The sequence below is a fragment of the Excalfactoria chinensis genome, chromosome 5 (assembly GCF_039878825.1).
Source record: "Excalfactoria chinensis isolate bCotChi1 chromosome 5, bCotChi1.hap2, whole genome shotgun sequence".
Taxonomy (NCBI): Eukaryota; Metazoa; Chordata; class Aves; order Galliformes; family Phasianidae; genus Excalfactoria; species Excalfactoria chinensis.
Window position 1 is genome coordinate 40,324,601 of NC_092829.1, and position 26,973 is coordinate 40,351,573.

The 26,973-nt window shown below is 37.2% G+C and overlaps 1 protein-coding gene across 1 annotated transcript in view; it reads left to right on the forward strand.

Moving 5' to 3' along the window:
- The window catches only part of OTOG (otogelin), an 89,453-nt gene that overhangs the window by 49,179 nt on the left and 13,301 nt on the right, over positions 1-26,973 (forward strand). Inside the window, exons 34-47 of the mRNA XM_072337744.1 lie at positions 8,970-9,081; positions 9,441-9,520; positions 9,965-13,488; positions 14,078-14,246; positions 15,156-15,292; positions 15,892-15,981; positions 16,359-16,542; positions 19,382-19,602; positions 20,876-21,014; positions 22,964-23,158; positions 23,941-24,153; positions 24,894-24,998; positions 25,337-25,447; positions 26,752-26,853. Coding sequence (XP_072193845.1) covers positions 8,970-9,081; positions 9,441-9,520; positions 9,965-13,488; positions 14,078-14,246; positions 15,156-15,292; positions 15,892-15,981; positions 16,359-16,542; positions 19,382-19,602; positions 20,876-21,014; positions 22,964-23,158; positions 23,941-24,153; positions 24,894-24,998; positions 25,337-25,447; positions 26,752-26,853 — 5,382 coding nt within the window. The remainder of the gene's footprint in view (positions 1-8,969; positions 9,082-9,440; positions 9,521-9,964; positions 13,489-14,077; positions 14,247-15,155; positions 15,293-15,891; positions 15,982-16,358; positions 16,543-19,381; positions 19,603-20,875; positions 21,015-22,963; positions 23,159-23,940; positions 24,154-24,893; positions 24,999-25,336; positions 25,448-26,751; positions 26,854-26,973) is intronic.

Below are 26,973 nucleotides of genomic sequence, written 5' to 3' on the forward strand. Positions count from 1 at the left end.
TCATGATTTCACTGTATTTGCCAATGGTTTTGGGTATTAATAGACAAGTACAAAGTTTCTGGGCCATATATACTTTGTGGTTTGTGAGGAAATTCTTAAGGAACTGAAAATTCATTCAGATGGATGATTTCATAAAGAGAATGAAAAAAAATGAATACTTGTCTAAAAGGCAAGGTCTGTGCATGATGTTTTCTCCTTTTTTCCCTCTGATTGTCACTGAAAGAGTTTTCAGTGCATTGAGTTCTCATTGTGGACTTTGTGGCCACCTTGTTAGAGGTCATGCCATCTGGTACAAAAGACAGTGCCTGATGATTGCCTTCCTCATATCTTGTGTTTCCCCTGAAAAGTTGCTTTAGCTTTATCAACGTTCCCACTCTTGAAAGCTCTGCCCTTTCAGATATTAACTGCTAGCATTTCAAGTGCAGTGGAAATAGAGGCCTCATCTTCGGGATCTAGTTGTCTGTTTCCCTTGAGTTTATTGGACTGCTACAGCTCCTGAATAGGCAGTGGAGATTGCTGTGAGACTGTTTGGTTTCTGCCTTCTGGAGAGATTCCCATTCCTATAACAGTAGTCAGGCTCTACTGAAGTGTTAAGATCAGAAATGTAGACAACATTCTTAGGACTCTTTGTCCTAAGCTGGATGCAGAAATTGCTCCAATAAGAACCAGTGACTAACACCATAAATTTAGGAGTCCATAATTTGTCAAACTGCCATTTTTAGATTAGTAATAAAAACATACCCAAACTCTAGAGAATGATGTCCTGGAGTGAAGATGGTGTTAAAGATGTTGCAAACTTTAAATGTAATGGCAGTTAATTTGTTGGGATAGCAGAAGTACTTTAAAGGTGTTCTTGGTAACATGATTTTCTTAAATCAGTTCTTCATTCTCTAAAAACAAAGAACAAAAGTGAAATATTTTAACAAATGAACCATTGCCTGGCTGTGTTTTATAGTGATCCGTTTGAGTCTCTTGGCACAGGCAAGTCTGTAACAAGCACTGACTTCTGTGACAGAAGAGGCCAACTGTATGCCTTGTGGAGCTTCTTGTTATCAAAACATTGAATTAAAGTGTTAATGGTAGCATTGTGAATCTGCCGCTGTTTTGTGGTGCGTTATGATGGCAGCCTAATGCAGCTGTTGACTGGCACACTCCAACTTCTGAAAAAATGACAGATTTTGTCATTGCCAAATGCCTGTCGTCTCTTAACAAATGCTTGTAATTGCAGAGCTGTTGCGGTTTTTGAACAGCAGAATTACAGAGCTGAGCCTGTTACCAGGACATTCATACAGTATTTAAAGCAAATAACTTTTTTTGGATGTAACAAAAATATCTCCTTTAAGTCTTTTATCTTTGAGACAGGAATGAAGAAGGTTAAAACATGTTCCAATTCTCAGTGGTCATCCATTAACACAGAGTGGTATATCTTTTCAAGTGTGAAGTCTTTACCATTCAGTCATTATAGCAAAAAAATCCTATCTATGCTAGTGGAAAACTAAAACAATTCACCTCAGCAAGTGGGATCAGATCAAATGATCAAGAGGCATTTCATTAATCACCACATCCGAGGGCTTGGGTTTCAGAATTTTATAAGCAGAGAAACACAGGGCTTGAGTCTTTCTCCAGTGTACGTTCACAAGGCCCAGCCTGCTGATGTAGGGTAATTACATGGTCTAAAAATACAGCAGCATTTGTTTTAGTTAATGGAAAAGTTACACCAGCTCCAGAGTGCACAGGCAAAAGCATATTGGGTTTCCTGCTGACTGTTGTAAATGCTTTGCATATTAGATCAGAAACTCTTGAACCGGGAACAGCTATTCCTCTGGAATCAGAGGATAAATATCGGGAGCAGAATAATAGGCCCAGTAAATCCCCTTGGCCAGAAAGTTCCTCATGAGACTTCTTCATGCTCTGTGACGCACGTTCAAAAGGAAGAATTTTAAATGACCTGATCATCACAGCAATAGATACATGGTCACTGAAAGTCAGCTGACGAGTCACTTTTATCGGTTTCATAGCAATAAATATTGTCGCATTCAGATACCATGACTATAAATGGCTGAGATAGGATGGGCTAAAACTGGAAAGTGTTTTCTAGGTATAGTCACTTCAGTTTTTAAATTGTTTTCATTATAATCAGATTTTTTTTTTGCACTCCTCTTTTCACAAATATTGGAGAGTTTGAGTTAACTGAATTTGACTATCTAGAGTATGTGTATCACAAGAAAATACTTATTTTCACAAGAAAACACATTTTCATTCTGTGTGGGGTGTTGTTGGTTTTTTTTAACCATCAATGGATTATTACATATTCAGCTGAAAGAATACACTTAGTCTTACCAAAAGAACAGAGATAGAAACGTCGTGTAATAGCTGTCAATTCACATTTGAAATCATTAGTCAGAGGAAGACAGGAGGAAGTAGGAAACTGATGGTTTTTTTTATGCATATACCTATAGTTTCCTCACCTTTTTTAATCATATGATCATGCTAGTTGACTTTTACCATTCATAGAGAGATAATAACATTCTTTACATTTTAATATCAATGTGGGTTAGTATTATGAAAATGTGACTTGTTTTACACATGATTCTGTGGCAAAGTTCTTAGTTTCTAAAGCACGTAGTTAGCATTACTAGGTTGGTGTATATGATGGTTTGTCTCTGAAAATTTTCAACAAGAATTAAAATCTCAAGATGTAAGTGTGTATATGCACACTGCACACAGGGATCTATCAGTGTCTGTGCTTGACACAGGACATTTTGGTTCTTCTTAGCATTTGTATCTTAACTGAAATATTCAGACACTGTGCAAAACTGGAAATGAAAATATATACTTTTTTTAACAAGAGCCTCTTCCATCTTAAGTCAGGATTTATGTATAATGTAGTTGACTGGCTTAACTTCAACATAGTCTTACACATTTACATTAATAGATTTTTTTTTTTTTTAACCCATTGTATTTTAATTACAATGCATTGCTTTTAAGTTCAGTTTGAGCTCAAATGTTTTTCCAGCACCAAAAATCATGAGCTGGACTTGGTACTGGATAATGCTGAGCAACTCTTGTTGTACCTGCAAATTCCAGCTATGTCCATTAACACACCTTCTATGTAGCTCTTGGAATTGAACCGAGGTTCCCTGTAATTATAACATTTTTTCCTTCTTATACCACTAACACAAACATCTGACCTCCTGGCTTTTGAGTGAGTAAATAGGAAGATATTAGATAATTACATTAATAGGATTTATATTAATCTAACAGTATAATAGCAAATTACAGCTTAAGTATTTGAGGGGTCAGCAATTATATTTTGCTTTCAATTATGTTTTTGCTAGGTACAAAATTCCTTTTTTTTTTTCTGTGATATTTCCTTACATTTCTCATTGCAGAAACTTGAAAGTCATGAGCAGAGTTTGTTGGTAGTTTGTATGTGTTAAGTGGCTAGATAGGATTTCATGTTTCTAAACTCGTAGCTGAGGATGGCAATCTGAGTTACTAAGCAGAGTTTTGCTGCTGTTATAAATAGAGGTAACTCTGAATCAGGTTTTCTTCCTTCCAAATTATTTGAAGTCTGAGGAAAAACAACAAAAAGAAGTGTCAGATAAGAATGAAAGTTGAAGTATTTTCTCATGTTTTTAAAAACTTTTATTCTGTATACAACCTTTATAGTTTAATTTTTAGGTTCCCTCTATTTTTTTTTTTTAAAGTAAATGGGAGTTTGAGTATACCAGAAATTGCAAATATACCAAAACTGTGATAGTGGCAAATGTTGTCCTTGTGGTAGGAGTCAATATAAAAAATGTCAGGATGGACTTGTGATCTAGTAGTTGTGTCAAAGCACACAAAAACTGTGGCCGTAGTTGTTGTAACTCAATGTCACTAGCACACTGTGGTGTTATGAAAAATAATATTCTTTATTAGATCATAGAATCACAGAATGGCTTTGGTTGGAAGGCACCTCAAGCTCCAGTTCTCCTGCTGCATGCAGGACTGCCAGCCACCATATCTAATACTAGACCTGGCTGCCCAGGGCCCCATCCAACCTGACCTTGAACGCTTTTCTGGGCAGCCTGTTCCAGCACCTCACCACTCTTGGTAAAGAACTTCACTTGATATCCAGTGTATGTCTTCCCTCCTCCAACTTAAAATCATTTCCCCTTTGGAGTTTGGTTGTCCTGCCATTATCTACCCTTTCAGAGAGTTGACAGCCCTCCTGTTTATAGGCTACTTTTGAGTACTGGAAGGCTGCAATGAGGTCACCCTGCTGCCTTCTCTTCTCCAGCCTGAACAATACCAGCTTCTTCAGCTTGTCTTCATAGGGGAGGTGGGAAATTTTTATTTGGGAAATATTTTTTAATATATGGTCTTTGATAGAGTTTGTACTTGTATTGATATGAAAGCTTTCTACAGCACCATAACATGTTTATATGTTTAGCTCCTAGTAGACAAAATAAACGAGGGCATATTGAGTGGAATGATTGCTGTGTAAGGTGCACTTTACCATTTTATTCAGGATTTGCTATGTCACCAAATAGAAGATAAATGCTGATAGACTTCAGTGGGATGCACATGGTTATCTCCAAATGATGTGACAAATCCTTTTGAGGAGCATATGCCTGATTTAAGAGCCTTGACTTGTTATCTGGGTATCATTTTTTTGTTGTGAGAGTACAGCAAGCTCCTATTACTGTTTGCTGGTGGGGGAATTTAAATAGTATAAAAATGGAAAGCATGTGTTGGAGGTGGCTGATTAGCTTCCTGGGTAGCAGTAAGGTTTTCATGCCATTACACTGGTGAAATTTCACCAGTAATCACAATTACTTAGCTACAGTATTTTCTGTAATTGGGATAGCAGTACTCTAGGTCTGACTGGCATGAAAGTTAACGTCTAAAATCAATAGAGAAAGGCATGTTTCCTTCAGTTTAGAGAGGGAGAGGGAGCTTTAAATAGCTTTACAGCATATTTTTGCAATTTTTCCTTATACCCTATGTGTATTAAAATCATAATTTATATGCAAAGGTAGTGAAAAGAGGCAAAAATATCTATTATGTTAACTAGGTTTAGAAATACTTTACTATTTTCTTGGCTTGGTTTTGATTTCATTGTAGTTCAGAACAAGGTTCTGTGCCTGTTTAAATTGCCATTTGTTTTTTGCCAGATCTCCATTTGGGTTAAGCTTTTCAAGCAGAAACTACTTTTTAATTATATTTTTATTTTTATGGTAACTAGCGAAGTTCCTCAGCTTGGTCCTTAAGTTGCTTAGGGATTTCAGGAGTGATGCTGTCAACAACGAAAAGTTAAAATATGATGAATAATTAAATTGAAATTTGCATTATGCTGTAAAGGCATTCTCTCATAGTTGATATTAATGCATATGTTTCAATATACTTGATAAATTTACTGAGATGTACTGAAAACTTTTGAGACACTGCAAACCAATTCATGGAATATATTCAAATCTTGCTGTGGTGATCTGGGCTTGTATGTAATTTATACACTAGAGAAAAACAAACACATCTTCAATTCTTTTGAATCTTCAGACTTGAAAATTAAATGTCCATCTACAGCTCTCCTTTGAAAATAGTTTCTATGATGAGGTTCCCAATTTCATTTCTTGCCTGTCTTGTATTCTGCAAGACAAAATTTGCAGAAAAGCATGATTTTATTAGTTCCTTAGTGAAAGGGGTATTAGTGAGCAACAAATTATGTGCAAGTTCTCTCTATTCCCTCCCAAGTCATACAGCACCTGCAAACTCCATGAACTTAATCAGCAGGAGTATTTGAGGGAAATGCAGCAATCATTTCACAGAATCACAGAATGACCCGGGTTGGAAGGGACTCAAGGATCATGAAGTTCCAACCCCCCTGCCTGGCAGAGCCACTAAACTTCCACATTTACTAGATCAGGTTGCCCAGAGCCCCATCCAACCTGGCCTTGAACACCTCCAAGGACGGGGCATCCACAACCTCCCTGGGCAGCCTGTTCCAGGACCTTACCAGTCTCCTAGTAAAGAACTTCCCCCTAAGATCCAACCTAAATCTACCTTCTTTCAACTTAAATCCATTTCCCCTTGTCCTGCTATTATCAGCCCTTTTGAAGAGTTTACTTCCCTCCTGGATATAGGTTCCCTTCAGGTACTGAATGGCTGCAATGAGGTCACCCCGCAGCCTTCTTTTCTCCAGGCTGAACAAGCCCAGCTCCCTCAGCCTGTCTTCGTAGGGCTGATCATCTTTGTTGCTCTCCTCTGGACTCATTCCAACAGCTCCACGTCTTTCTTGTACTGAGGGCTCCATACCTGGACACAGTACTCCAGATGGGGCCTCACAAGAGCAGAGTAAAGAGGGAGAATCACTTCACTGTCCCTGCTGGCCACCCCTCTCCTGATGGAGCCCAGGATACAGTTTGCCTTCCGAGCTGCAAGAGTGCACTGCTGGCTCATGTTAAGTTTCTTGTCCATCAGGACCTCCAGGTCCTTCTCTGCTGAGAACTTTTATTTCATAAAAGTCTAAGCTCCTGTGAAGAACAGGAAGAAGTATGTCAATTTGACACATGTTAATTCAAGATCATTCTACCTCTAAACTCAGAATCTGACATTCTTCATGAGGTTTATGTATGTTCTCTACAGAGCTTGTGCCTTTGTTGTTCGGAACTTTTTTTTTTTTTTTTTGCTGTTAGTGGTGAGGTTTATGGCATGAGTTAGAAGTTACGGGTCTGTCTGTGTACTTACCTTCTGGTAGTCTGATGAATGAGATTTCCTAGGTTGCACTAGAACTTTCTGTGATTGCTGGTCCACATTAAGGTGATGATCACCTGTTCCCGTATATCTTAGTTATATTGTCTTTTTGTTATACATCCGCTTCATGTGTTATTAAACCTTCTCACTTTAACCTGTGCTTTTATGCAAGGCTCCATACATCTGTCAGCAAAATGTGCAGAAATAATTCCCTTCCTCCATTAAATATATATGTAATTTAAGTTGGTTTCACTGGAAGGACTCAAAGATTAATTCAGTGAAGTGTACTTACTTTTACATAGGAATGTAATTATATAAATGCATTTGTTACTGTCATTAAAGTCATGTTTTTTAAAATTGTGACAGTTTAAATCCTTGGATAGAACGCCACTGTTGAAAGGATAACACTAGATGGCAACATGCACACTCTGACTATAAGAAGGATGTAGATGGCTGAGTTTGAGTTAGGCTTCAGATTTAAGAGAATGATTTTTACTAAGAAAGATATTGATGGTTAATGATGGCAGAGAACTAGCTACCCATGAGATCAGTTGTCCTAAATTTGCAGGAAAAATCAATTTCTTAGGATCTTCAGGGAAGGATGAATGTTTTCAGGAAGATCTGAAAGAGCTAGCCTCTTTGCATCAATAAAGATCCACAAAACTTAAAAGTAAAAAGACTTAAGAAGACCAAAATTGGAAATTCTTTGTAAGTAGTAATCATTTTCTTTCTGAAAATTAACATAAACGTTGTTCATATGCAGTTAGTCTTCACAGACATTTAAGCACGTAGGTCTAAAATCGGTCTTCCTAGTCTGTTGTATATCATTGTAGTGGTCTTCTCTATGTGTAGACATAAAGAAACTGTCACTGCCTTGCTTTGGCTGCTCCAGGAGGGAGCTAAAGTCAGTTGTCGTAGTTTAGGTATCAAAATCCAGATGGATTGCTTAAGCCACACAGACGTGGAAGAGCCTCTTGACTGTCATCTAGCCTTGATGTGGGAGCCATCCTGCACACAGATGGGATGGGGTTGTAGTGAAAAAGAAAACATGGTAATGCATTTGAACATGCAAGTGCATACACCCACGTATGCTATCCATACTATTACTGAGAATTTGTTTCTCTGAGGTTTTATATTCAACCTATAACTAATTCTGTTTGTTTTTCTCCTTTATGTTCATTCTGAATAAATTAATAAGCATTAGAACTGTAGCTGATCCTTACTTCCATTTATTTCCACTTTGAAATTTAACTCTTCCTCTATCTGAACTTGCGCTTAGAGTTTCAGTTATCTGGGCCTGAGGCATTTCAATAAACTGTATCTGCCTGCTATAGATAATCTGAAGACAAGTTGGGTAGGTGCATGTGATTTTGGGGGGGAGGGAGGGGAGGGGCATGTGTATTTGTGTGTTTTTTTTTTTTCATTTGTCATAGTGTTTGATTTTTTTGAAGTATTTTGTTTTGAGAAATGTTTTCATTTTTTCAGACCTATGTATGTGATCATGTCTGTGTTGCTTTGATTGCTGTAGCAGTGATTAGGTATTTCAAGAGAACAGTTCAAACCTCAAATCATTTTGAGTCTGAAATTTGATCTTATACCGCTTCTGAAAAGATGAACTGTTAAGAGACATTGTGGTAAAGAGTCTAAATTGGCCTCATACCAGACAATTTTATTTGGCTTGTTGCTTGTTTTGGTTTTTAAAATGTAGTTGCATACAGGGTTACGTGCCTTTCGTCACCTGATTTTACACAGCAGGCAAACCACTTTTATGATAAACAGTGTTAAAAAGTGTATTGGTGTGATGCTGGTGCTCTTAATTTTGATTGTAATGGCAATAATTGTTCAGAGTCTCTATCTTAGTTTTTCATCTTGTTTGAATAACCCAAAATACAGATTCATTGTTGATATAGTTTTTTTAAAACATAAGTAGGCAGCTCTGACTTACCTGGCTTTATTTTCAGGTGATTGTAATATACAATACCTGTGAAAAATTCAGTGGTGTGTTTTATAACTGCTCAGAGCAAAACAGGCTGCGGAGTACTCTGTGCATAAAAGTCAACTGTGTGTAAAAGACCTTCCCAGTCTGAAAAATGCTAATACTAATGTTTGTAGAGAATGCTGGTAGAAACAGCGAGTGTTCTAGAGCTGCAGTGAACTTCAGCTACCTTTCTTAGTGATGTGTGTTTGTTTCCAGAAATAAATGAGATTAACAGAGTTTGATTGTTTTGCAGATGTAAAATTTCTATCACGTTCTGCATGTGAATGGCGTTATGATGCCTGTGCAAGCCCTTGTTTCAAAACCTGCAGGGATCCTCTGGGAAAAAACTGTCAGGCAGTACCAAAGTAAGTTGTTGTAAATGTAAAACTATGTAATTTGTGTAATAATAAGCATGTGAGTAACCAGACATAGGGTCAGTACAGAAGGACTGTGTTAATTTGTGAGCTGAGTAAAGGAGGAAAGAACTGAAACTTGTAGCAGCTACATGAAAGTGAAGTTTTTAGACATCTCCAGTATTAAATATTGAAGTATTGATCTGTGAGAATGTATTCCACGTAAGTGACATTTTGAAGAAGTACACTGAGGTGATGAGAGCAAGGATGTCTGCTAAAAAAGATTGTATAAATAAACAGTGTTTGCCTAAAATTTAATTACTTGATCTAGAAGGTAGAAGGTTCAACTAATTGATATTGTTTTCTTTTAGAGTGGAAGGATGCATTCCTGCATGTCCTCTCAATATGTTGCTGGATGAAGTCACTCAAAGATGCGTGTATTTTGAAGACTGTATGTTTGAAAAACTGTATATATTATGTATAATAATATTTAGCTTATTAATGCGAGGTGGTATTTTAGTCAAACTTTAAGAGTGCTTAAATTGGTACAACTCTGATCTTAGTTATGCAAATCTTAAGATTTCACCTAACATGCAATTTAATTAAAATAGTTTAAGTCTTCACAAATCTAACATATTTTACAGAGGGGCCAATTACTTCCTTTCTCCTGGTAGCAATGCTATTTCTGATACAAGCCAGGATGCCATTGGCCTTCTTCACCACCTGGGCACTCTGCTGGCTCACATTCAGCTGAGCATCAACCAATTTTAGAAGTTTAAAGGCAGTTGAAAAGATCAGAGCTATGTGAATTGTTATATACTCTTTCTAGCTTCACTAGCTTTGTCTGTAATTTAGTATGAATGTCAGATTACCATTTATTTGTGTCTGATTTCAGGCATTGAACCTGCAGATGGTACATCACCTTTGCCCCCCAGCATTCGAACACCAGCAGTTTCCCACTTAACGTTTAGTACAACTTCGGCAGGCATCAGTGAAGTGGTAACTTCATTTCCCTTGCCTGAAACAAAGGACATGAAGACAACACTTGCTTCAGCATTGAAACTCCCTGCAACTACAGAGAAAACTAAATTTTCAGTTACAGCATCTAATACAACACTTCCAGCCATAACTTTATCATCACATGTTTCTTCACAGCCAAGAGAAATGACATCAGTTGAGAGAAGAATTATAACAATGCCTGAGACAGCAAAATCTAATGTAAGCTTGTCTACTCCTGATGTTTCTCTGTTGTTTCCATCTCCTGTCACTTCAGAAAGCTCCACAAAAATACAAATGACCAGTAGTGGTTCCACTAAGCTTCTGAGATCTACAGAACCTCTGATAGTAACTGCTCCATATGTGGTGTCTGGAAGCTCAGAATTAGAAGGTCAACCAATTCCAACTTTCGTTTTTACTGGGACACCAATTACATTTAAAACAACAGAAATGCCAGTCAAAACTAAAATAATGGAAATATCAGAAATAGCCACAATGGCACTTCTCACAAAGGAAGCACAAGTAAAACCAGAAGGACTTACAACATTTACATCGTCTTCATTTGAATCAAGAACAGAAAAAACTACTGTGTATCAGCCCCAGGATTCCACATTATCACCTCTGGCTGTACGTTCATACACATCATCAGCAAACTTAACATCAACTTCAGAAAGCCAGTTGTCTACCACAGTACCTAATGTTACAGTAACATCATTTTCTCCTGTGACCACTACTTCATTTTTGCTAAAACCAGCATCTTCAGAAATGACAAAAACAGCAGTTGTTTCAACTGAACAAAGCACTAAGACTATACTTTCACCAGCATCCGCACTGCCTGTATCATTAGGAGAGGCAATTACAGAACCTCCCATTGAAAAGGTTCATCATCTGACAGATACTGTGGGGGTACCTTTCACTACAACTCTAGGTCCAAAGACAACAGCTCTGCAAACTCAGGAGAGATCATTAGAAACGACTCTGTTGCCATTTACAAAGGAAAAAGAAACTCCCAAAGTAACATCTCGTGTGGAGCATACATCCAGCTCCCATTTCCTTCCATATTCACTGCATCCTGGTTCTACAGTTGGAAAACCCATCAGTCCTTCTGCAGGAAGGCCTTCAGGCTCAGTTTCTACTCCTGCTTCTCCAGCTTCGGCTGAATTAAAAAAAACATTTGAAACTGAGTCAACTACAGCATATCCATCATACACGGTTCTAAATTCAACAGAGTTCTTGACTACATTATACACTAAATATCCTGTTTTGCCTGAGAGTACCAGAATACCACCTTTATTTGTTAAGGTAACTTCTAAATTAACATCACCTTTTGAATTAGAAGCAAAATCAACTGGAAAAACATTTACTGATTACAAGTCACCTCTGGTTTTAAGTACAGTGAAGAAAAGCACATCAGCGTACTCAGGTAGCTTTGCCACATCTGCAATGAAAACCTTTATCTCATCAAAAGAAACTGCTACGGTTCCTTCCATATCTACAAAAAGAGAATCAGCTCAAACAACGTCCTTTGCTGGGTCTCCACATATTCTCCTTACATCTGAAACCACATTGCTACCAACACAGCCCGATGAGTCAGAAGAAGAAAGAATTATTAGCATCTCCACTACAAAGGCATCTGTTTTTCCTTCTTCACCATCAAGCTCTCTAATCTTGATAAATGTTTCTCTTCCTTCACTGTCCATATATGGAAAAGAAACATCAGTTACAGCCCTCAGTCCTGTGCATACATCCCCTGCTGTACTTGCAGTAACAAAGTCTTCTCAGTCTTTCTCTACCTCTCAGCATCTGGAAGATCAATCAGTTTCTTCACCTTTTTTAACACAAACAACACAGAGAGTAACAACCACACCAAAATATCCAGTAGTAGAAACTAAAGTAGTACCTACAGCACCACCACAGTATACTGTTGAAAGTATAACAGTTATGGTAAAACCTACCACTGCTACAGCTCAGACGCCTTTTACTCCATCTTCAGGAGATGAAGTTCCAGCACAGACCTCAAAGGCTGTGACTGTACCACATCTTTCTCCTACAACGTCAGTGGAACTTGCTCATCAGACATCTAAGCCTTCCTTGATGAGCAAAAGCAGTATCTCAGTTTACCACCATCCTGAAGAAGCTCTAACAAAACCCACTGATGAACCACAAATTCTGTTAAGCACAACTAAAGGTACAGTAGAGTCAACTTTCTCATCCTCCTTAACTACCTCACTACCCAAAGGTATTCATTCAAATGTATTATCTATCTCGCCAGATTCTACACAAGTTATTTTACCTACTGAAAAAGAGTTAATTTTAACTGATTCAGTTACACAGCCATATATACCAAGAACTACTGTTTTGCAGTCCACAGTCCCAGCTAGAAAAACAGCTGGCATTACTTTTGGAACCAGTATTCTCCCTTCCTCACCAGAGTTATTTGCAGTTTCCTCTTCTTCAGCAACCATTGAAAAAGATGCCTTTCCTTCTGTTTCCACACAGAAGGCAGGTGCTGGTCTAAAATCCACATGGCAGACCCCAGTTACCGAATCACTTGTTTCAAGCCAGTCACCTGAAACAACTACAACTTCCTCTGTTTTATTACCTGAAACAACAGAAATTCCCATCGCGATGGAACGTGAGCCATCCATAGGTGCCTTTTTAACACCTGTGATTTCAACAGCATCAGTGTCAATGGTTAAAACTACTACAGAGAAAACTGCTGTGCTGCCAGAGCAAGTCACACCTTCAACTGCTGCCACTTTTCTGGCAACTACAGTACTCTCAGCTACCATCCATTCATCACACGCAGCATCAGCATCTTCAGCAGTAAGAGGTATGGGGCAAAGCATTACTGCTCCATCAGCAGCATCTGACAAAACAGAAATTGTAACAAAATCCACCACAACCTTGGTGAAACCCACCTATTTTTCTGTTACTTCAAAATCAAAAGAACTTATGTTCCCTGATACAGAAAAGTCAGAAGAGCTGGATATCAAACCTGTCCATGCTCAAGGTGTTGCCATTACCTCAGAAATACCTCAGAGATTTTATTCTCCGTATTTCACAAACACAACTGAAGCTCCTTCTAATGTAAGTGTATTGATACCATTCACCATACATTCATCCTCTGAAACAAACCCTTTTTCTTCTATAGCTGCTGCATCATCGGCCACTCAAACTTCCAAACATGGAATAACATCTGAAGTACAGACACCCTCAGAGAGTTCACTGTTAATGATATCTGACCATCCAAATGATACAACAGCTCCATCAGTTTCCTCCTTTGCCTCTTTATCTTCCAAACCACTTTATGGTTTGCCTACAGCAATTGCTGATGGATTGGCAACAGCTGAAGCCATGCCAGGAGTCACACAGCCAGCTTCAGTGCTGCCTACAGAGACAGCAACTCTCCAAACCTGTACAGTGAGTAACATTATAACATTATTGCATTTGGTTTTAATAAATTCAGGTTACTTTAACATGCTGATAAAACTGTCATTTGTGAGACATAATTTTATCTTTATGATTTAAATGTCTGTGTTAAGTAGGGCTATTTGTTATTTTCACAGTTATAAGTCTGAATAACTTCAGTTGTGCATAATGGTTTTGGTAAGGGTTTTAATTCACTGTGTTTTGCACCTCAGTTTTCTGAGTATGACTGTTAAAGAATGTTTGGAGTTGTTTTGGTAAAATTCAGGGCTTCATGTAGTTCATGTACTTTGTATTATTTGTTGTGTAGCCTTCCTGCCTACGCATCCATGTTATTTTATTCCCAAATTCTTTAAATTAAAAGTAAACAAACAAACAAAAATGTTCTGCCCTTTACATCAGGACAGAATTTTAAACTGTCCTCAGAAGGGTCAGATTTTCAAAGATGCTCTTTGCTTAAATCTTCCACTATTGTTGTCATGAGGATTTATAAGTATTCAGTGCCTGAAGAATGTAAGCCTCTTTATTGAGCAAATATTATGCATTATTGTGATATTACTCGTGTCTTTTAAATATGCCTTAGCCAATCACAGAGAATGAGTGCATAAAATACATTTGCTTGGATGGACAACTGATTCAAGTAAACAAGTCACAGAACTGCCCATACAATGCAACTCAACCTAGCTGTGGAGTTTTAGGATACGCTGCTCAAATAAATGGGGACAAATGCTGCCCAAAGTGGGAATGTGCATGTAAGTTTTAATTATATGGTTCTTCTGAAGTGAATTTGAGTAACAGTTTAATGAATGTTTAAGAAGGCAAAGAACTAACAGTCCTATGGTGAAGAAAAGAAAGATCTGTAAAATACAGATTGTTATCTAATTTAATTTATAATTCTAGTTCTGCATCTAGTAAAGTGAAATAAAAATGCTTCTTTAATGTGGAATAAATATCTTAACTAGCTTCAGGAAACATTAGCAGACTTGTCTAGATCTGTCTTAGAGCCATCTTCTGATTAATCAGATGAGACCCAGTGGATATAGCCAGTGGATTTTGTGGGATATCTTCTATCTACCTCAGGGTGAGAAGTTAACTGTTAACAATTAACAGACTCAAGAAGCCTAGCTGCACTGTAGTCACTCCTACCAATTACGCAGAATTAGGCAGGATAAATCCTAACCTTCAAGAAAATTAAATTTAGTCCATAATGGCAAAACAGTTGTGCAGAGATAAGCAATGCAAATTTCTATTTATGAACTCCGGTCTCTGAAACGGAGCAGTAAAATGGAAAGAGGAGAACTTGAAACAAGATGTCCCTCCTTATGAACGACACTGGAGGGAAACTGAAGATCTGGCATGAGCCGCTGTCATCTGTGTTTTTGCTGGTTTAGGGTTTGTAAAAATGATAAATCTATGCTGCTAAAAATTGTAGGAATGTAACAGATAGCAGAGCACTGTGGATTGTCCCATTGGACTATGCAGTATTTGACTATGCATTTAGATGGATGCAATAGCTATAAAATACATCCAAAAGCATGCTAAATATCTGTAACTGTACAACAAAGAAGTTAGTCTTACATAGTTCATTGCTTTATCTTCACGTTCTGTTATATTTACAGAAACTCTAAAATAAGTGAGCAAATGTATTTTTTTTTCCTTAGGTCGTTGCACAATTTTTTCTGATCTGAGTGTTGTAACATATGATGGAAATCGTTTGGCTTTATTCAAAGAAGCGTCGTACGTTGTTAGTCAGACTCAAGATGAAACTATAACCATCCATGTCCTTGACTGTAGAATGGTAATTAACTTTTATCAACTAACAAAGGATGTTGATTACTGCTAATAAGATGTATCTTGGGAATGAGTTACGTATATATTCCTCTAACGCACATCCATGTCAATAAAATAACTAGTATGTAATTGCGGTAAATTATTCACTCCTTTGCAATGTCTATGAATTGTACTTGCATGCACTTTTCAGCATTTAAGAGTTGGAAATAGTTTCTTTGGAAGCAGCTGAAAGGTGGGAGGTGTATCCGTATTACCTTGTTTTACGTGTAAAATAGACAATGTTGTAAGAGATTAAGTGGATGATATTTATTAGCCACTTAGTGTCCAAACAGATATTTTCCTGTATCTTTTCTTTATCTGAATGAAATAACGGATGATACAACACAGTTCATGAATGCAGTAATATCGTGTTTGTATATTTTGCAAGAATGCTATCCAGATTAATTTCATAGTCTCTACTTGAAAGAACAGTCATCAGCAACTCTCCTCTCTTTAAAATATATGCAAACAGTCCTTAATGTCCCAGTACCTAAAAATATTAGACAGCTAATGAATACATTTTTATATGTTACAACTATGGTTAATATATTTTTGCTTTCTCCATAGAACAATTCAAATTCCACTTCCTTGTGCCTGGCAATGTTGAATTTAACCTATGTATCAAACCAAATTATTATCAACCGTTTAAGTAGAAAAGTGAGTATTTTGAGTCTTTGTTTTCCTCTGCAAATTAGATAGCATCTTACTTCTGTAATCATCAGCTGCCTTCTGTGTACTGAAGATCATAGTAGGGCATAATAGGAAATATTTCATTGTTAGCTCTTAGGAATTTAGCAAACTGCTTGTAAATTCAGAGTCAAATTATGATAAAAGGACCATTAATGTGGTAAGTCACAAAGCAAGGCATTTAAAATGACCACTGGTCCCTTTAATGTCTTGATAGCTTTGTGGAGATGAGCCTGACTTCTTTTGAAATTAGTTATAAGTTAGTTTCCTACACTGTTGGAAATCCAGCTATGGTTCTTCTGCAGCTTTTGGTGACTGACATTTAAAATCTTCTCTGTGTGTTTTAGATAACAGTAAATTCAAGATTTGCTTGGCCTACTGTTAGAAAATATGGATACAAAGTAGAGGATTCAGGCTTCAAGTATGCAGTTGAGACCCCAACAAAAATCAAAATTCAGTGGTTTCACAGCACAGGTGTGATGATTATAGAGTTTAATACGACCAGAGAACCAAAAGCTTTGGGACTATGTGGTAAGTATGGAGAACTGCAAAATTAAAGACATTCAGATGCTTTTCTAGGGAGGCACATTTTCCTAACTGTATCTTTTGCTGAATATTGCTTAGAAGAGGTATTGTAGGTCACTGCAAATTCTTTAGGTACTATTAAATGAAATGATTCATAATTTTGTTAGTTGCTGACATAAAGCTTGATACCTATTGGTGTCATCACTTTTTAATGACAGTTCTGCTTTTAACTGTAGCCTGTTTGAATCACAAGCATGATTGCTGTAACCAAACCCAAATAAGTCAAGCATAAATCTGTAATGTCAAATAAGGTCATTTACAGATTTAGTGTTTGCTATCCATCTGATAGGAAGCGATATGTGCTATTTTCAGCATCTAAAGGTCAGAATTCACAGGAACTGTTAACTTGAGATAAGCTATTTTAGTTTATCTGTTAGAAGAAATAGTTTAGGAGGAATTTTTATAATTGTAATGTGTTGAATAACCCTAATGCTGCATTCTCTCAAGTCTGCTGAATCATCTCGTGTGGTTATTCTCTTTAAAAACCGTGAACTTGAATAGTCTGATAGAGCAGTAGCTTTTGTAAGCATGTTTTTCTGTTGTTCTAAATCTTTACTGTGACACCTGAATCTGTAAATTTATCTGCTGCAATTTGTAGCTGGAAAACAAGGTTACAGAGTTCATAATTACAGTGGAAATCTTGCCAGTTTCAGAAAGGGCAAATGCCTGTAGCTCAGTATCAAATACCAGTGATGGCTTGGGTGAGTTCCAAGTCCTGCAGACAGTAATGTGCTTCTTGTAAAGGAAGAGAGCTTAAATTTATTGCCATTTTGAAATTGGATTATTATCTGTAATTGCTCTGGTCTTTTTTAACATCACTCATTTTCTATGTGGCTAATTGTTAGTGTAATTAGATCAAACAGAAACAAGAATGTAAAGATAATATTTATCAGTACATCTGATTCAAGCTATTCTTCAGAGTCTCTTTTACCTTTACCTATTTGATTATTGTAATAGGGAGAATTAGAGACATTACATTCCTGGTATATGGGGCCCATTAACAACATGACATCACGCCTCTCTGGCTTCTTTGGAGAATATGCTGTGTTTTTCTAGTATCTATCTCTAATTAGGATTCTCTGCATAAATCTGTCTGCACAGTGCTGCCCACTGGGACTTAGCAGAACCTGCTTTGAATGAGATTGTTGCTCTGCACCTTTTCAGGGTAAATTAATCTATCTGAAGCTCCTCTGCTTGCTATGTTATTCTGCTTCTTGTATTTGAGCTTTCTTGGAATGTCTTTAGGCTGCAGTATTCATATATCCCAATATCTCAGTCTCATAGAAATGAAGGCACCATTACAGTTTTGTAGCATCAAGTATCCTTTGGAAGGGTCTTTTTCTGACAGCAGTGTATTTTACAGTGGCTGGATCAGTCAAAGATGGCAACTAGCGAAGAGCTGATGTGGGAGATGGGGGATGTCACAAGGGATCACAGATTTCTCTGTAGCAACACTTGTGAAGCAGAGTGCAAGTGTGCCAGTGTTGTAGGTGCAATCAGATACAGACAAGCCAAATGCGAAACTTTAGTTTTGCTGTGTTAAATCTTGTCAGTGTACAAGAACTGTGCAAAAAGTCAGACATGGTGGCAGTCCCCTTAAGCCAAGTAATTTCTCTTTGTGTTGTATAGACTCACAACCTCAGAGTATTCAAGCAGAAAAGTTCTGGGTTGATTAATATTTCCAGCTTCAAAAGCTGTTTTACTCTCAGAATGATTACTATTCTCCCTGAATGTCAGTGGCTTGCTGATAATGACAGATGCTCAAACAGACCCATAATTATTGAACAGATATCCTTAGAGTTGCCATGAAAGTCTGTGCAAACATCAGAAGAATGCTTTCTAGAAGTCCATTACAAAAATATCAGTAATTGGGATGAGGCAGAAAGAATGGGAGACTGTTCTGTTATTCTGTTTTTGTGTAACTACTGGCTCTCAAAGGACTTTCTGTGAGATACTGTTGTAGTTCCTGGATGTTCTGTGTTGACCAAATTACTCTCTTTGTGTGAGGATTCTTCCTTCATTCCAGAGTCTTTTGAAATTGCCAACTACCTTAATTAAAAAAAAAAAAAAAAAAACACATAACACAACAAAATCTGATACTGCCTTGTGTGAATCAAATACTGAAAAGATTGCTTTCTTCCTGCTGCATGCTAATATGTGTTAGACTGGACGTGACGAAAGTTACACTTTTAATTTAGCTCTTATGCCATTAAATGAAAGCACAACAGTGCCCAGAAGTGTAAGTAGAAGAGGGTATTGAATTTTTGAATTACAATTTCAGATAAGCATCTTTTTTGTCAATCTTAATTGGTATTTAATGAGAATTGCCTTTTCTGATAACATTTTTCATTTATTGCTACACATGGTTGTGCTTAGTAACCTTCTTTTATCTTTTTATTTGTTTTTTTAATATATATATATATATATATGTATATATATATATATTGTCCTCATGCAACTGAGTGGTGAAGTTTGCATGCCACTGTGGAATCTCTGAACCTCTCTGACATGTGATAGATCTTGTTTCATGCATGTGCAATTCACAGATGTGTCTTCACTTTCACTTTGTGTCATTTGTGTGCAGTTTGTGTATTTTGATCCTACCAGACTTTCCACATCTGTTGTGTTTTATGACACTGTCATGTAGCATATAATTTTTGGAAGTTCCTTACTGATTATAAGTTTCTTAAAGGAATTTACTTTTTGAATAAGGTAGTTCAAACATATTCAGAATAAACATGAACTGTGCAGCATTAACCTTCTTTTTTCTTCTGTTAATGCATAGGTTTTTGTGATAGAAGCTTGGAAAATGACCTGATGCTACCCAACAGGACAGTGTTAAGCAAAAGCGATGCTCCATCAACATTTATAGACAGCTGGCAAGTGCCAGACACATTAAAGTATGTTGGAGAAGACAGGCATCAGGAAACTAATTGTTCAGTCATGGACTGCTCAGAATGCTTAAGACTGGTGTTGAACCAGACCTTCAGCAGCTGTCATCCTTATGTATGTTAACTATTTTGGTAGCTTACATTTTGGGAGAGATGCAGTTCTGATATACTTTTGTACACTTGATAATTTAATTAATGTGGAACTACATGTAACCACATCTGTGGAAAGAGAAATGTACTTTTCTGTATCCACAGTTGCAAGATAAAAAGAATTGAAGAGTGTAGCAGCTTGATAGGAGAGTTGCAGTAAGCAGCTGACAACTTCAAAATTACTAATAAGACTTTATTAGTTTTGGCAATAGCATCTAATTTATAAATCAGTCCCAGAAAATTTACTTGGATCAATAGGATGTACAGCAAAATAAAGTAATTTTAGTATTTAGGTCTTAATTAAACATTCAGTAATTTAACAAATTCCAAAACACATTAAGTAACATAAAGGCCTGAATTCTCAAAGGCTGTAAAGAGCAGGAGCTCCAGCTCAGAGTGATGAGAGGGTAGAACAGACTCTTTATTGCAAACTTAAAGCAAAAAACAAAGTGTAAAAACAGGATATTTATTTGTGCTCGTGCAAGCACATTTATCATTTTAACTTTTATATAAATTTGTATATATTTGAGTTTGATGGACAGGAGGCCAAAAACAGACAAAAGCATAGAGGAAGGAAGAACAGAGTGCAGTGAGTAATTGTGTCTTCTGTTGGAAAAATTGTATAATCACAGAATCACAGAATCACAGAATTATAGGGGTTGGAAGGGACCTCTAGAGATCATCGAGTCCAACCCCCCTGCCAAAGCAGGCTCCCTACACCACGTCGCACAGGTAGGCGTCCAGGCGAGTCTTGAATATCTCCAGAGAAGGAGACTCCACCACCTCCCTGGGCAGCCTGTTCCAGTGCTCCGTCACCCTCACTGTAAAGAAGTTCTTGCGCACATTCGTGCGGAACTTCCTATGCTGGAGTTTCAGCCCATTGCCCCTAGTCCTGTCCCCACGCACTACTGAAAAGAGACCAGCCTCGCCACTATAGCTCCCACACCTCAGGTATTTATAAACCTGGATCAAATATAAGCTATTGCTTTGGCAATTATAATACATGAAACAGAAGAATATAGGGATGTCTCCCTTTTTTAATTCTCATGTTTAGGAAGCCTTACTTTTAAATACCAGTAGACTCTCTTTGTAGACCAAAAAGGGCTAGTGATCTGTTTTCTTACTGTCAGCCAAGAACTCTGTACTTGGAAAATATCAGGTAAAAACAACAAAGTTCAATCTTTTTTGTTACGTACTGTGGTCTCTATGAAAATGTTTTTCATTTTTTTCCTTTTTAGGTTCCACCTGAGATATTTTGTGATATCTGGGTTCAAGATACTGAGTACATTCAAAACCCATGCGTCTCACTAGCTGCCTACGTGGCAATGTGCAACAAATTTAATATCTGTATAGAATGGAGGAGCAGCGATTACTGCCGTAAGTATTCTGCATGTATGTGTACCTATAGTGTTTGCTGAGACAAACCCACCTAGCAATAAGAGTTAGTGTAAATTGAAAATATCTGTGCTCCCTGAGTTCCCAGCTACTTTGGAAGTCATTATTGAGATTATAAGGTCAGCAGCTTTTATCATATAATTTGAAGTAGCACGTAGAAGGAATCACGCTCATTACATCCATTTCACAGATGGAAAAGTTAAGCTGAAGAGACTTGCTCATGGGCCTGTCTCTGGCTTGTAATGTATTTAATTGCGGAAACTGAATTTTCTCCCATGCAATACAGTGTTCATTTCTCCTAGTCACTTTTCATTAATGAAGCCAGAACAAAAGAGAATTGATTGTGGAAAGGAGGAAGCCACAGAAACTTCATCAGTACTTTAAGTTGTCACTTTGAATCTGCTTGATGCTGCTCCAGAAAGCTGAGTCTTGACGGGAGAAAGCATTATAGGAATCAGAAAATTTTATGATTAACCAGAAAGTAGGGAGTAAAACCCAAAGAGCTTGAGGATCCCCTCAGAATCCATTTCCCAAAGGAAAAATGGAATCCACAGTTGTCAGTGATTCCCTAGGAAAAGCTGTATTCAGTGATAATCCAGGGAGGTCTGCAGTTTCAGTGCTCTGAAAGACCTGTTGGTCAACTGTGATCACCAACTAACTGATTGTGCATAGTAATCTTGTTAAAAGTGATTTCAGGTGAATACCTGCATCCAGGCTTCATGTGGGCATGTCATAATAAGCTGTAAGTTAAACCAGTAGTTACGGAGTCTAAAGCTAAAAAATGATCAGATTTAAAACAAGACAAAACCAACAACCAACAAACCGACCTCTTCACCTCTTCAGTTTGTTTTTTTACTAGCAAACACCATTTTAAAACGAATCCTTGCAGTATATATCTGTATATACAGTTAAGTACTGCACCCACTGTGAGGTGGTTGCATGCTCTCTTATTTTTATACCACAGTGACCTCTGGTGGTGCATGCCTACAAAGGAAGAACCATGAAGTCACATCTGGATTTTGTGATCCCTGTGTATTGATGTGCTGTGGACTGATTTTTAAAAGCCCAAGCTTCTCTATTACAGGGCTGTACTGAGCATTTCCTGTAAGGCATTATGGTCAATACTGGTAGGGAGGATCTGAACAGAACTGACCTCCACTTTAATACATAAACTGGAACCTTCTTTACTAGAAGGTTCACATAGGAGACTATTGTCTCATTTACCCTCATTCTAGATTGTGTTACTGGGTGACTTACATATCCATACGAGATAAAGATCCTATTGGCTGTTCATAGAGTGATATCGTTGGCATTTGTAGTCATTTTCCTTTTGTCATATTTATGTAGCTTGTCTGCTACTAGCATTTAAACACTATTTTGAACTAATAAAGTATCATAATTCTCAAAAAGTTATTCTGACATGTACCCACTAGATACCAAAGAATTTACATTGAAATTATAATGAATCTTAAATTTAATTCTATTGATTGACTTTAAAGCAACAAATCTCATCTATGAGAGTAATTTATGTGGATATTTGCTTAATATAATAATGAATTCATCTCATTATTTATTATTTCAGATAAAACAATGCTGCACTAGACTTTACATTTACCTTTTTTAGTAATAGACTAGGCTTTGTCATTTAGCAATCACTGCTTTATTCATCCACTGAAAAGCACTTTGAATGTTTAAAAACTCTCTATTACCAAATTTAGGCAGACCAAAGTCTAAGAAAAATGAAGTAGAGGTGCTTGCAAAATGTTCTTATGTTTGGATTCATGTAGAAGGTCTGTGTCAGTGCCTTAGGTTGGCAGATCCTACTGAGTTGGCAAACATCACAAGTTGACAAGGAGACAACAGTGTCTTTCTTTAGGTAGCACACACTCATGAGAGTGCATCTTCAGATGAGTGATTTCTTTCCCTTCTAGCCTTTGCCTGCTCTGAAAACTTCTCCTATCAGGCATGTATAGCTGCCTGTGAGGTTGCAGAGAGTTGTCAGAATAACGAGGTTGCTGCTTTGGACTCAGACACCTGCTTGGTGTTGACAGAAGGCTGTGTCTGTGCTGGAGGGACCATCCTTCACCGAGCCCACACTGCTGTCTGTATTCCTGAAGAAAAATGTGGTATGTTTTGATGTGATTTTATTGTCTACGAGCTGGCAGTCAGGTTCTTCACAATTAATAAATTCACACCTGGCCTGATGTTGTGTAGGTTTTGCACATGTTACTCAGTTGAGGATTCAGGGGTGTCAGTAAATATTAGCTCTACAAGGAAGCATTAAGCGTCCTTGTGACATATCACGTTACTTACTTCTCTCAGCTGTAAGATGTTCAGAATGGTTGTGTTTGCTTATGCACTCCATTATTTGAAATGTTTTTACCTAGTCCTTTGCCAGGGAGTATTGATATTCAATGGCAATCAAAAGCTTTGCAGCAGTTAACTATATGTTTTGAATTACTTACTTCCCGTGTTCTTTTTGTCATCGTTTATGTTTATTCTCATTACAATTCTGCTTGAAGACACCATATCATGGGCTAATACTTAATGCAAATCTTAAAGGCGCCATTTATTATAAATAAAATTACATAAAGCACTGTAAATTATCAATAGCTTTATCATGTGTGAATTACAAAAGCAAGTTATTTTCCGATCACAGCTTTAAAAGCAAAGGATTGCATTGGAATCTGTAGTACCTAGCTTTGCAAGGGAGGCAAAAAGCAGAGTGTGGGCCCTGATCCTCAGCAGGGTATTGATTACCTTGCTTTCCCACTCAAACTTGCTCTCAAACTTTTCTATAGTGTAATAAGTGATGTCTTAAAAGCTCTCTTTCCTGCTGTGGATGAAAATGGCGATCAAAGTTGGAAATAAAAAGGCATTACTTCAATTTTCTGTTCTCATTATCTAGCTTGTACAGACAGCTCAGGAGCACCTCATGCAGTAGGTGATGTCTGGAAAACATCTTTGAGTGGATGCTGCATGGAAAAGTGCATTGACACTGAGACTATTATTCCAGTGGAGTACAACTGTTCAGATCCCCACAGTTTTGACTGTCAGCGATTTGCAGAAGTGGTCCTGCTTGTTCCTGGTGATCAGACATGCTGTCCTCAGAAGATCTGTAGTAAGTATTCTCTAATGGTTATGATTAATGCTCGCTGAAATATGTAGATAATCTTTCCTGTGGTTTGTTGTCCTGTTACTCAGATTATTTTTGAAATGAATGGTAATTATCTGAGTTCTTAGGTTGTGTAGAAAACTGGAAACTTCATACATTTGGCTCAGAATGTGATGAGATTTGTCAGGGGGGTAGGAGGAGGGGACAAATGTTAAAAGGAATTAAATAGCTCTGTGATTATTTGGTACGAATTTATTTATTTCAGCTATATCTAGACTGTCGTCTAGTGATACACTTTTAACATCCAAATGCAAATCAATGATATAAGTAATTACCAGGGGGAAAAAAATCAGATTATTGTGTATGTGCTTTACAAATTCAGCAGTAAAAAAAGGATATAAAACCTTTTATTCGTATTGAGGTTAGAAAGTCTTCAGGACAAGTTGCAAGAAGTTTTCCTGTTTTTGCCATCTGGGTTGATATTGTTGTGGTGAATTTTCCACTGGAAAGGCAGTTTATAAGTGGACTTTCCAAGACAACTCAGCTGTAGTTTTATTTTGCCTCACAGAGAGTGAGACTGGACAATTCTGAACATAGTCTGAGGGGGTTTTGCTAATTTGTTGTGGTTACTCAGAGATTTGTGGTATCAGGGTGAAAATACTCCTTGTTACTACTCCGTTTATAAATGCATTAAGTAGTTTAGACGTTTCTTTTTTCTTTTTTCTCTCTTTCCCTATATGAAATAGTTTGTAATCAGAGCCTATGTGAACCCCTAATCCCAGAGTGTAATGGCTTGGAAAAACTGGTTACTTATTACAATGAAGAATCCTGTTGTCCTAACTACGTTTGTGGTAGGTTTCTTTTGAAAAGGTAAAAAAGTTCATTGGGTAAAAGACAGTAAACTAAATAGATCAATGTTTAAGCAAAAAGGAACTTACTATAGAAACCATTTTGAAAATGTCAGTTTACAGAATTTTCTTTCATCTAAAAGCTCATAGTTGGAATATGCCTCCATTGGTGCAGACATAATGGAATCCTGAGTTCAAGGATCAGGCGAGAATGAGTACAACACTTTGTCATAGAAAGTTCTGTAGCATTTCAGTTCTCTCTCATTTCTTACTGATGTAGCATTACAAAACAGGAATGATGTACTTCACATAAATAAATAAATCTGTTGTGCTTGTTTCAGAATGTGATCCAGCAAAATGTGAACCAATGGAGCACATGCCAAGCTGTCAAGAAGATCAAACACTTATTGCTGCTCGGGTGGAGAATACGTGCTGCATATCCTACATATGTGGTATGGAATCCTGGCTGGTTGAATCTCTTAGTGTTTTCACACATTCAGTGACATCTGCTAAAACTCAGCAATTAAGATTACTCATACTTTCTTGACCTCTCCCAGCATAGTAAGGCCTGAAAGCGGTTTAGGAAATGGGCATTAAGTTTATAGGAGATAGGTAATGGCAACAACCATCAGGAGTCATAGAGTGGCTTTGTGTAGCTGAGTAGTATTTTTAGGTCAAGTAGAGGATTGATGGTGTATTACATGAATAATAAAGGTTTGCCTTTGATCTCAGCCTTTGAGAGACTGACCACGCACAGTATGTGACTATGGCTGTTTGACTATTTCCTCTAAAGAAAGACTGAAGTTATAGATGCTCTGAGTCTCTGTATCCTGTTGTTTTATCATATGTGGCCTATCTTAACTTGATGGCAAATATCCTACATACAAGTATTATGCAGATTTGTTCAGTTTTCTTGGGATTTGGCACATGCTAACTTAATACAGTAATAAAATTGCACTTTTGATATCAGTTTAGCATTTCTATTTGCTATCAAATAGTTGTTTTCTTTGTGATAATAACATCATAATTATACATCCCATATGTTTTTCTTGAATGGGTTCTGTTTTTGAACATAGATTTCTGTGAATCACAGACTGATTCATCTTGATTAGCATTGCCATGTGCAAAGTTTGACCCTTAAAAGAGACCTTTGAAATTCACTTCTGTCATTTACAGTATTTGGGAAGCACTTTGAAAATGTGACAGCAGCTTTCTATCTTTGACTTTTCTGCCTATCCATGCAACATCCTTCTGTTTCTTTTTTCTCTTTAATATATAATGAATCTTTGAACTGCTATTTCCACAGAGTATATCTACTGTGATTTTGCTGTGTGTTTAAGTGGGAGGATAAAGCTGGGATCCCCTTTAATTACCTTTAATTCAGGATCAACGATACTATATTTCTAGCAGAGGAAGCATTCCTGAAATGGTTCAGCTTGGTTGGAGAGAAAAGCCAGCAAAACTTTTCACAACAAAAGAGATGGAGAGAAAGTCCTGTTAATTATGATCTGACTCACATTTTTTATATATATATATATATATAATTATATATATATTATATATATATAATTTTTTTAAGCAGATGACAAATATAAGGCAAGCTGCACTGAAATTTAGCATCTTCTGTATAGAAGGCACAACTTTACAGTACCTCTGCTCTTTTTAATGTGTCTGTGATGAACTTAATGGGTGTGTGTTTCCTAGGCAGCGATAGGATTTCCTATGTTTTAGATTTAATTGTGGGTTTTTTTTCTAGCATGTGGGGCTTGCTCTGATCAAATACCCAAATGTCAAGAAGGAGAAGTTCTTATTGTGAATGACAGCACTACAGAAAGATGTTGCCCTACCTACCAGTGTAGTAAGTTTGACTTGATTTTGTTATTTTAGGTAATAGAGAACATGGCAAATGTTGTAGTGTGGATGTTCAGTGCAAAAACAAACAAACAAACAAGAAAAAAGGTGGATTAGAGGTACAGCT